At 38.0% G+C, this 12,698-nt stretch overlaps 1 protein-coding gene across 1 annotated transcript; it reads left to right on the top strand.

The window, feature by feature from the left end:
- The first annotated feature begins 1,179 nt into the window (after positions 1-1,179).
- LOC128741912 (histone acetyltransferase KAT2A) lies at positions 1,180-4,513 on the top strand. The gene is made up of 7 exons (XM_053838033.1): positions 1,180-1,799; positions 1,856-2,772; positions 2,836-3,116; positions 3,290-3,468; positions 3,530-3,801; positions 3,891-3,983; positions 4,046-4,513. Exons 1-7 carry the CDS (start codon positions 1,326-1,328, stop codon positions 4,110-4,112), a joined length of 2,283 nt encoding a protein of 760 aa, XP_053694008.1. The 5' UTR covers positions 1,180-1,325; the 3' UTR covers positions 4,113-4,513.
- The last annotated feature ends 8,185 nt before the right edge of the window (positions 4,514-12,698 follow it).

The raw sequence follows: 12,698 nt of genomic DNA, 5'->3' as shown, positions 1-12,698 counted from the left end.
TCGATGGAGCACCACTCGAGCAGCAAGTGGCAAACTAAAACTTGATGTCGCTGCCATCGCTGCTATGTAACTCCAGCACAAAGTAATATTGATAAAGGTATAGGGTAACCAACGTATTTTGGACCTCATCAACAGCTGTACATAATTTGGACACTTCCATTTGATTTTGCTGTAAGTGTCTAAATTATGTACAGCTGCTGATGGGGTCCAAAATAGGTTGGTTACCCTATCATGCATATTTTTTTTATGCGTTTGGTAAACTATTTCTGGAGGGCGCAACCGGCAGATTTTACACACAAAAAATCGATTACTTTCTTCGAGCCTGTTATTGCAGATTGCAAGAAAAATCCTCACATCGCGGTTATCTTGACTGTTGAACCAAACCATCAAAAGATCACCGCAGAAAAGATTTCTGCAATTTAACCCTTTATAAGGCAGTGGCAACTATATTGCCACCAACAAAAATTTTTTATTTTGCTTCTATAATTATATTGATGTCATTATAGACGCAAAACAAATATTTTTCGTTGGTGGCAAAATAATTGCCACGGCCTTATAAAGGGTTGAAAATTTACTAAATCAATTGTTTTTCGTCAGCTAACTGGCACCTTTATCTCATTTGCTTTGCGTTGACGAGAGCTAACACCAGGCGGGCTCAGGAGTCGTGGGCCCCACTGACAGCTGAAGAGCTAACTTGTGTGAAGAGCGGCGAATATATGATTTCTCGTTTACGCTAACGCTAACATGTTGGCATCGAAAACATGGCTGCCTGCCAGCTACTTGTTTTTCGTCAAAACCTACTATGCTACAAAACTGTTATTTTGTAGAACTGCAAACCATAAAACCTATAATTTTAGTATTGCGTTTATCTGGCGGTTATCTCCTGAGCGCGTTATCACTGCCGCTGCATGCGGATTTTTCATAACCGCCGCAATATTTAATCTGTTCTCTGTGCTGCAGTTTCATCACATATAAAGAGCATATGGAAATTTGCCTCAGTGTGCTTTTATCAAAGGTGCGTTGTAATTATAGTTGTTGGAAGCCCCTTGGTTTTGACGTTTTGTTCCGTTCCGCGTTGACAGAATGACGTGACGAGACGATTAGTCTTGTATGTACATTGTAATTGTATATTATTCTTTTTTCCTTCGTGTACGCAGCGAATCGTTATCGTAGTACGTGAAAACTAAATTATTAAAAAAACTAAATCTTACAACGCAAATTATTCTGTTGTGCATTTAGTGGCTTTGCAGTACTTTAATTTCATTTCTAATTCTTTCTAGCAACCGCGCAAAAGTAGTCAAAAAGTTTAATTTTAGTTGATAGCCATGAATGAACACAGTAAACATTCAGCTGAGATAAAAAGCGAGAAGCAAGATGAGCGTCAGCAAAATGCGAACTCTAATGGGAGCGGAACGCAAGAAACAACTCGACAGGATAGTATCGAACGGATACTGCAACGCAAGCAACGGGTGTATCAGTTGCCGCGTAATCAAAAACTGACAAAATTGTCGATGTATTCGGCATGCCAAGGAACGGACTGTCGATGTACTGGCTGGAAGACACCAGAGGAAAATCGTCATAAGGACGTAGAGGTTGATTATTGCCCTAGCTTTAAAGAAGAGTGTCGGAATCCCAATTGTAAGCATACACTGGATATGCATATTACACATTTAGGAGATATAAGCGATGATCAGATTAACGAGCTGCTTGGTGCCATTGTGGACGTAGAAAATCTTTATATGAGTATGTTGCGGGAAACTGATACGGATACGAAAAAGGTTTACGCTTACTTATTTCGAGTAGGTATTGAAAGAATGAAGATGCTCTATTTCTATTAATTTCAATTTTATTTTAGCTATTGAGGCAATGCATTCTAACAAGAGCACAAGCAGTTATTAGAGGTCCGCTGGGCGATCCTCCGTTCGAACATCCCTCTATTTCAAAAGCAGTTGCGAATTTTGTACATCATAAATATAGCCATTTGAACCAAGGAGAAGCGGAAACAATGACTGAGGTTGCAAAGACTTTTTTGCATTGCTTAAATCATTGGAATTTCGAGGCACCAAGTGCTCGAAAAGATTTAAGCCACGAGGATGCTTCGAACTACAAAATCAATTACACTCGTTGGTTAGTGTTTTGTCACGTTCCAGCATTTTGTAGTTCCTTGCGGCATTTTGAAACTTCGATCGTGTTCGGACGTACTTTACTTAAAGCAGTTTATCAGTATGTCTATCAACAGCTGTTGACTAAGTGTAAAACTGAAAGAGACAGGATGCCCCCGGAGAAACGTAGCATGCTGGCTCAATTGCCGAAGTTTTTGGAGGCTTTGAAACATGAAGTTGTCAGTGAAGAATCCCAGATATGGGATCCAAACTTTAAACCAACGGCATCATTAATGCTACAGAAAAGTAAACGTCAGCATGAAGCAGCCATTTCGAGCAGCAACAAGAAAGCAAATGATCTGAAGCGATATAAACGGGACTCAGACTGTGAAGATTTACCAGATGAAGTAGTAGTGCGAGCATTGAAGCGAATAAATGACTCCAACTACACAAGCCGTGCCGAAGTAGTATTTCCGCCTAATGCTCCACGTGATGAGGCTGCGAAAGCGGAAGAAAATCGTCGTGAAATTGAATTTCATGTAGTTGGTAATTCGTTAACCAAACCAGTTACCAAGGAGTCAATGCTTTGGCTGTTGGGTTTACATAGTGTGTTCGCTCATCAATTACCTGGTATGCCTCGGGAGTACATCAGTCAGCTGGTTTTTGATCCGTATGAATCGCTTTTCATTACTTATCTATACTTATCACTAACATAAAATGCATAATATTTCAGTAAACACAAGACTTTGGCACTTATAAAAGATGGTCGACCGATAGGAGGCATTTGTTTCCGTACGTTTGCTTCACAAGGATTTACTGAAATAGTTTTCTGTGCGGTCACTAGTAGCGAGCAGGTGAAAGGTTATGGGACACATCTGATGAATCATTTAAAGGATTACAGTACTCAGAGAGGAATCAAACATTTTCTCACCTATGCTGATGAGTTTGCTATAGGGTATTTCAAAAAGCAAGGATTTTCCAAAGACATAAAGGTGGCTAGACATGTGTATGCAGGTAAAGTTCGTTTGAATCGCATATTTTTGGAAATAAGCCATTTCATAAAGCAAAAATTTTACTGCAGTATGAGCAGTGCACGAATTGTGCAGTTTGCTTTGGTTTTTCGTTTTGAAGTGTTTGTTTTGTTTTGATTTGTATATCATCTGTTGTTTTGATTGCAAAATTTTTAGGGTATATAAAAGAGTATGAGGGAGCCACGTTGATGCACTGTGAGCTGCATCCTAGCCTCATTTACACCCAGTTCAGTTCGGTAATACGCAAGCAAAAGGAAATTGTAAAAGAGTTGATAGCTCAACGTCAACAGGAAGTTCAGAAAGTACATCCTGGTCTAACCTGCTTTAAAGAAGGGGTAGAGTATTATCGATTAATCTATTTTCTCTATCAATATAATTTTTCAAATTGCATTTCAGTTACGAAGTATTCCCATTGAATCAATTCCTGGATTACGCGAAGTTGGATGGAGACCTCAATTCCGAGCTCAGCGTACATCCAGACCACTCGAGGAATCAGCTGATCCTGATAAACTGGCAAACGCCCTCAACGGTGTATTGCAATCAGTGCGGCAGCACTCGGCAGCTTGGCCTTTCTTGAAACCGGTCAATCCAGTTGAAGTTCCGGATTATTATGATCACATTAAATATCCGATGGATCTGAAAACGATGGGGGAGCGATTAAAGAACAAGTATGGTGTCAAGTAGAACATGAATTTGATTTATATGTCTCAGTTTTTCTTAAATTTTAAATTTATAACATATATTGTAATCATTCCAGGTATTACGTTGCACGAAGACTGTTCATGGCAGATATGGCGCGTATTTTTACAAATTGTCGATTATACAACTCACCAGAGACTGAATATTATCGGTAACTGCTGGTTTTTTGTAATTTTTTGATATTCAAAGGTTAACTAACTTGATTAATTGCAGTTGTGCCAATACACTTGAACGATATTTTCAAACCAAGATGAAGGAAATTGGTTTGTGGGATAAATGATGTTCGCCTATGCGATTGGAGTTGATGAAAGATTCTGATGACGAAGACGACGACGCTGACGAAAAAATACACCAAAACACAATTGAAATTATGCCTAAGCCAGGTTACGGCATGAAGACCAAAGCTGTTCCTTCGTTTTCACGCGAATCGATTGTGGAACAGAGTGTTGAGCAAAGAAGAATTGGTCTAGTAACAGAACTGGAACTAACTGATTAACTGGCATAAATTGCGTTAATGTCAATGTATAGCGAAAGGTTTAATTATAAATATGCTCAAATATATTCAATAATGCTCTGGTACTTTCTATGCAATATGAATAAAATAATCTGTTGTACATATTTTGTCAAAATGTAGTTATATTTCTGCTAAGAGACGTATACAATAGCAGAGCCTGTCGAATAAAGAAAACAGAATGTCAAGTTTCGAAAGCGGAATGTAGTACCTGGGCTTTGCTTTGCTTTGTACGTTGAATTTCCTACAACTTGACAGATTTGTCAGTTCTTCCGCGTTTGAGTTACAGCTATCACTAAAAACTATTTATGAATATTGCCCTACTCATTTGTTTGAGCTCGCACATTCGACTGTAGTATCCCAAGTGATCAGAACGTTCAAGAAGCATCAGACTACCAAGCGAAACGATGGTAGCGGTAGGAATGCGGCACTAAAGAACCAGAGAATACCAAGATGGTTATTAACCAATTGAAGCCTAACCTAACATTTCTATTCGGAATGTGTCAATAAACGCGAATTTTTCGGTTTGTTTTGCCTTTGTGCAAAAAACAACGACACGATTTGGACTACACGTGTACTAATTCGGCTGGCTCTGAACCAGAATGAAAAATAGAACACCGTGGTTAACACTCGCGCAACGAACCTGTATAGGAAGTGGCTCACAAAATCTTTCTGGATTATGAGTGACGTGGCTATTTGGAGTCGCCGCGAATCAGGTGACTCGCTTTGTCGCCTAGGTGACATGCTTTGTCAGGGGTTTGTTACCTAGGTGACTCGACTCGCCGTGGCGAGGTGTTTAACTCACTAATGGGCAACATCGTAAATACGATGTGATCGAGCAAATGATTGTTTTATCATGAAAGTACACTCAAAAGAAGCTCGAGTGTTGATTTTTATGGGAAAATATTTATCTGGAGGACCGCTAGGTATGAAATAGTCCAAATTCTCTTTTTAGTTTTTCATGCCTAACGCTCTACCCAAATATTTTTTCAGTTCAAATATATCACAAAATTGCAAAAAAAAACGTGTAAATTACTCATAGGAAAAATTTGAGATCGAACATTTTGTTCTAGATGTCCTTTTTCTTCAAACGTAAAAAGGGAATATTCGCACCATAATTTTTTTCGAAATTTTTCAGAATTCTTGTTTTTTAAAGATGGTAACTTTAGAACGCATGGTCAGAATGTTGTGATATTAGTATCAATATGTCAGGAATTCTGTTCTGAACATATTTCACATATTGTCAATTCAAGACAAATTTCGTATATGGCTCTGAAGTTCCAAAAGCGAAGGCCGTCTACATACCCGTTAGAGGGTTAACTGCTCGCTTCGAGACTATGGCATACGCTCCTACTGTAATTTCCGCTCGCTGTCCCGCTTTACGGATACTGACCAACTTCACTCCCTGCATCTAATTTTCTATCATTCCGATCGTCTCAGTGACCAGCATTCTAGCCTCTTCCAGCATCTCTCTTGCTACCGACAGTACTATGTCGTCCGCAAAACCAACGATCATTGCCCCTTTGGTTAGCTTCAGCGTTAGCGAGGATGGAACCTTGAGGAACTCCCACCGTAATGTTCACCGATCTCTGCCCCGTATCAGTCTCGTAGACTAGCACTCTGTTTTGGAAATAGCACTTCAGGATCTTGCACAGGTAGCCAGGGACTCTCATTTTGTGCAGTGATGCGGTGATGGCCTCCCAGCTGGCGCTATTGGAGGCATTTTTGACATCGATCGTTATCACAGCGCAATATCGATCGCCCAATATCGCCTTTTTTGTGCCCAAAAACTGTTTCCGAGCTTAGGCTTTTCGACGAACAGTTAATGACTGCTCATTTCCCGTTAAATTCTTTACAAAATTGTTTTACAGCAACAATTACATAGTTTTGATTTGTTTTATATGCCGTTTGAAAACTTCTCATCTTTTCTAAAAATATAGAAAATGGTGGTATCTCAGGTTTACACAATCTATACCTATAAAGAAGGATTTCTGTCTGTCTGTCTGTCTGTCTGTCCTGTGTTCCTTATAGAATCAAAAACTACTGAACCAATCGGCGTGAAAATTTGCATGTAGAGGTTTTTGGGGCCAGGAAAGGTTTTAGTGATGGTTAGAGACCCCTCCCCCCACTAAGAGGGGGGGGGGGCTCCCATACAAATGAAACACAAATTTCTGCATAACTCGAGAACTAATCAAGCAAATAGAACCAAATTTGGCATGTGGGTGTTTTCGGTGACAAGAATTTATTCTAGGGTAATTTGAGACCCTTCCCCTTTTTATAAGGGGAATTATAACTCCTCTCCCCTTTAAGAGGGGGGTTTCCATACAAATTTCCTCATAACTCGAGAACTAATCAAGCAAATGGAACCAAATTTGGCATGTGAAGGTTTTCGAGGGCAAGAAAATTTTCTATGTTGAATTAGGACCCCTCCTCACTTTAAGAGGGGGGGCTCCTGTACAAATGAAATACCAATTTCCTCATAACTCGAGAACTAATCAAGCAAATGGAACCAAATTTGGCATGTGTGTGTTTTTGGAGACAAAATTTTTTTCTATGATGAATTGGGACCCCTCCCCACTTTAAGTGGGGGGGGGGCTCCTATACAAACGAAATACAAATTTCCTTATAACTCGAGAGCTAATCCAGCAAATGGAACCAAATTTGGCATGTAGGTGTTTGTGGGGGCAAGAATTTTTTCTATGATGAATAAGAACCTCTCCCCACTTTAGGAGGGGGGGCTCCTATACAAATGAAATACAAATTTCCTCATAACTCGAGAACTAATCAAGCAAATGGAACCAAATTTGGCATGTGAATGTTTTCGAGGGCAGGAAAATTTTCTACGGTGAATTAGGACCCCTCCCCACTCTAAGAGGGGGGGCTCCTGTACAAATGAAATACAAATTTCCTCCTAACTCGAGAACTAATCAAGCAAATAGAACAACATTTGGCATGTGGGTGTTTTTTTTGGTGACAAGAATTTATTCTATGGTGAATTGAGACCCCTCCCCTCTTTATAAGAGGAATTATAACTCCTCTCCCCTTTAAGAGGGGGGGCTTCCATACAAATTTCCTCATAACTCGAGAACTAATCAAGCAAATGGAACCAAATTTGGCATGTGAAGGTTTTCGAGAGCAAGAAAATTTTCTATGGTGAATTAGGACCCCTCCCCACTTTAAGAGGAGGGGCTCCTGTACAAATGAAATACAAATTTCCTCATAACTCGAGAACTAAGCAAGCAAATGGAACCAAATTTGGCGTGTTGGTGTTTTTGGAGGCAAGAATTTTTTCTGTGATGAATTAGGACCTCTTCCCACATTAGGAGGGGGGGGCTCCAATACAAATGAAATACAAATTTCCCCATAACTCGAGAACTAATCAAGCAAATAGAACCAAACTCGGCATGTGGAGGTTTTTGGAGGCAAAAATATTTTCTACGGTGAATTAGGATCCTTCCACACTTCAAGAGGGGGGCTTCTACACAAATGAAATACAAATTTCCTCATAATTCGAGAACTAATCAAGCAAATGGAACCATATTTGGCATGTGGGTGTTTTTGGAGGCAACCATTTTTCCCATTATGAATTAGAACTTCTTACCTTTTTAGGAGGGGGGGGGGGGGGCTCCCATTCAAACGAAATACAAATTTGCTCATAACTTTAGAACTAATCAAGCAAATGGAACCAAATTTGGCATGTGAGAGTTTTAGATGGCAGAATTTTTTTTCTGTGGTGTATTACGACCCCTTTCCCTTTTAAGAGGGTGGGCTCCCATACAAATGAAATACAAATTTCCTTATAATTTGAGTACTAATCAAGCAAATGGAACCAAATTTAGGTGGTAGGGGGATATGGACTCTCATACAAATAAAACAGAAATTTTTGCGAAACTCAAAAACTAATCCAACTCGAGAAATTCGAGACTCTTCCATAAAACATTAATCAATAACAAGACCACAAAAACTATCTATAGTAACACTAGATCATTCAGGACGAGCCGGTCGCGAGTGTTGCCGGTGACCCGCCGTCGGAAGCGCCGCCCACTGGGGGGCTTGCAAAACTCGAGATAGTGACAAAGATCATCCGAGATTCATGATTTATGTACAACACTGGTTAATTTGTGGCAATACGAAGTTTATCGGGTCAGCTAGTATTTAAATAAATGCGTACAAACAAACATCTATTTTTAATATTTTCGTTTGCAATTATTAAAGTCTTTAGTTTTAGCATTAGGGGAAAGTTCCCTAAAACCGGACACCTAAGGATTTTGACATACATAAAATCAACATTTAGCATTACATCAGCTTTTATTAACTGGAAGAGTATAGGTACACGTACTTGCATCACAATGAACCATTTTAGAAGCCAAACGAGAAATCGATAAAAATCATTACTTAAAAATTGTGTCTCCCAGTGCCGGACACTTACCTAATAGAAATCATAAAATAAACCAATTCAGGGCAGTTCAGGGCAGGGTAGTTCTGAGAAATACATGTTAAAATCTCTTATTGCTTGCAAACTTGTTATCTAAAGATGTTTGAAAAATTGCTTTGCATAAAAATCAATAGTTTTTAACGCACTACATCGAAGCCCTTTTGTTTTCTTCAAAAAATTGATCACTGGTTTCCTTGTTTTTGACGTAGGACTACGTCTTTGTTTACTATACTGGGACTGGGTAGGACTTTATGAAAACGAAAATGTTAATAACTACTAAACTACTTGGAGAAACTGAGTAATTCATATGGATAGATAAAATGATCAGCAACTTTATGGAGGGGTAAGAAAGCAATTTTAAGGAGGGCGTAAGAGGGGGGCTCCCATACAAAAGAAAAACAAATTTTTTCAAAACTCGAGAACTAATCAAGCAAATGGAACCAAACTTGGCATGTGGGGGTTTCAGAAGGCAGGATTTTTGTCTATGGTGTACTTACCCCTTCCCCTTCTAAGAAGGGGGGCACCTATAGAAGTGAAATACGAATTTCCTCATAACTCTAGAACTAATCAAGCAAATGGAACCAAATTTGGCATGTGGGGGTTTCAGAAAGCAAGAATTTTTTCTATGGTGAATTGAGACCCCTCCCCTCTTTAAAAGGGAAGGCTCCCATACAAATGAATCATAAATTTCCTCATAACTCGAGAACTAATCAACCAAAAGAAACCAAATTTAGCATGGGAGGTTTTTGGAGGCAGGAATTTATAAGGATTATCATACAAATAAAACAGAATATTTTGCGTATGTGCCATATTTTCTGCTATGTAACAAGCGGTAAGCTGTGAAAGTAAACTAGTTTAACCTTCTCGGACCACAAAACAGTGAATCGACGCCACTAACTTACGTGTCTGTTGCCGCTCATATCAAAAGAGAAGGACATTCGAATGGCGCATCATATTTGCGGTGAACGTGCTTTGGCTTTAATGTTATTTGTAACCAATGGCCCTTTTAAAGGCCACAAGCGTGTTAAAGTTAGATTATTGAAACATGTCAAGCTATGCATAATCATATTTAATACAATAATCAGTGGGCTGGTCATTCATTACTATTTCAACCTTTATGTTGCACACAAGTGATTTTTAAAAGAAATCTCGATGTCTCAATGGTTGCAGGCGTTGTACTTATGAACCCCCGTCCACGTATATTCAAAGTCACCATTGCATTTAATGAAGAATTGAATCTGAATATTTCGTTCTTCTTTTTTAAAAATTCACTTAAACAATGGCACTAACAGATTCTTATAAACATACATATGCCAGAAATACAGTTTACATTAGTCTCTTATCTAATGATCTGATATAGTCCCACGTCACCCTTTTGTACAATCCTTAGGGCTGTATACCTTGTAGTTTTTTCATATATAAGATAACCTGTTCTGTATAGGTGATGTTTTCTTTCTTTTCAATCTCATTTTTTTGCAAAATCTTGATTTCATTCAAGAATTTGACTGAACTGAGCAAATTTTGCTGTCCGATATTGGGGGACGGCTCAGTGTCCCGTACCGGGTGACGGGAACCACTGAGTACAATTTATATTTTTTAACGAATTGAATATCTTTGTGGAAAAATGAACTTTGGAGCTTGGAAAATATTTAATGAAAGATATATTATACATGAAAAACGAAATTTTATGCAACCGAATGGTACTGTAATGCTGATCCGAAAATTAGCCAAAACATTACAATTTGATCGGCGGTAGATAAAAACAAACAAATCTCTGTTTTCATGAATGATTCTGACCTATAAAATCACACATGTTAATTTTTTGTCCTTTTTTATTGTTTTTATTATAGTAGCTAATGAGATGTACCATTTGAACTATGAAAGTCAGAAGTGTCCGGTATTGGGAGCTGTCCGGCGCTAGGGGACTTCCCCTTATATATTTTTCGTAAGAAATGCTCATTAGAATACCTCTAATTTGGTACAGGGATACCTCGATATAAGACAATTAATTTTTTCATAAAGTTGTCTTATATCGAAACTGTCTTATATCGAAACTGTCTTATATCGAAACATGATTTTTTCAAACAATTTTTGGATTAGATTAAAGGGATTTGTGTTACCGTGACCGCTCCTAATTCTGCACAGATTCTTATTCTGCGCATTTTTCTTTATATAAGTATTTTTTAACATTGTGCCTTACTATGATTATTGCGTTATTTTTTTTATAAATGTCTGTTGAATATTACGCCATTATTCATAAACGGGCCATAATATTTGAGAGCGAAATAATTTAACGTGAAACTGAAAGTATTTCATATGGGATATGGCAGAAAACATCGTCGTTAGCACCAACGCCAAGATTGTCCTTCTAGAAAATTAACAATTTTGTGATCGAAATTCTTTGCAATGATCAAATTACCCAGCATAATTAGAAAGAATAATTAGTTTTAGTCGTGTTTTAGACAAAAAGAGTGATTGCATGCATTGCTTTCCTTAGAAAAATGCGATGCAATAATGCGCAGATTTAGGCACAGATATTTTATTCATGTTCCAAATTCTGCGCAGTAATGTATCCTACGAAAAAAAAACGCGAAAGAATACGCAATCTCGCCCAAATGGCTGAGGTATAGAGGCATGAAAATTCAACTAGAATCTTTAACTTGCATTGATTGAAATCCTGTGCTTTGTCTCGGGGTCCGAACCTACGAGCGCCAATTCATGAAACCATGTCTTCTATTTTTTTTAATGTCCAACCTCATGGGGCTGTCAGAGAGTGGGGAAGTGGTTTCTATATGAGAACACAATTTTTTAGTATTAGTCTAATGAGTAATGTTCAGCATGCAGAAAACCCGAATCAATTCGCCCTTCACGTTATCGCGAATAAAATATTTAAAATGAAGCAATCAAAATAATAACAATATTCCTTTGCCACCCGGACAGCACTAGAAGGCCGGATCATGGATTTAATTATGGTAATGGCTAATGCCGGATTTTTTGGTGTGCTTTCAGTGTATAAAGACATAAACAGCATGGCAGGAGTATCTATTTTCACTTTTTAGGTGCGCAGAATTAGGAGCAAACATGCGCAGAATTAGGAATATGGGCAAGAAAGTGCGCAGAATTAGGCACCGTGGATAAGTTTACAAAACGAAAAATATGCTCAATTGTTGGTCGACTTATAATTCCTATATTTTTTACCAGATATTATATACTGTAGCACTACTCGTTGCTGCTATTCACGTTGTTAATTTAAATCTAGAATACTTAGAATAGCGGAAGAATCATAAAAATGTCTTAACTGCGCAGAATATGGTACGTTCACGGTATATCGAGGTAAAAATTGTCTTATATCGAATTATCTTATATCGAGGTTGATTTATAACGAGGTTGTCTTATATAGAGGTATCCCTGCATTGAAATCATTAAAACTGGTGTTGCAAAAGTTATGAATCTTTAAAGAAATACTAGTATATAAAATTACCATTTTTTGGGACATCCATAACTCAGAAAGGGGCATCCTTAGCGTCAAATAAAAGAACCGGGACTTAAACTTTCCGAATAGAAATAAAATTTCAAGGGACCCCAAAAAATACGAGAAACATTGTGTAGAAACAATTATGTATATAATTGACTTTTGATATAGTATTTCAATTCCAAATGGTTTTAAATGGCCAATTTAATGAAAGCAATCTGTTTTATTCATTCCCGCATGACAATCTATCTTGGACTGTAAATCGCATATTCTGATGCCTGTTTACAAAGGCGAATCAGAAAAGACGCACGCTTACGTACAATTCTTGACAGTTTGATTCAAATGAACGTATATGAATAAAGTACACTACTGTTAGTTTGATTAAACTTGCGATTAGATTACATTCAACGTATTGGCATGGTATCAGCTTAAATCCAGTAGTTTCTAA

The sequence above is a fragment of the Sabethes cyaneus genome, chromosome 3 (genome assembly GCF_943734655.1).
Source record: "Sabethes cyaneus chromosome 3, idSabCyanKW18_F2, whole genome shotgun sequence".
NCBI classification, from domain to species: Eukaryota; Metazoa; Arthropoda; class Insecta; order Diptera; family Culicidae; genus Sabethes; species Sabethes cyaneus.
The sequence above is the reverse complement of the archived record's forward strand: the minus strand, read 5'-3'. Positions and strand labels throughout refer to the sequence as shown.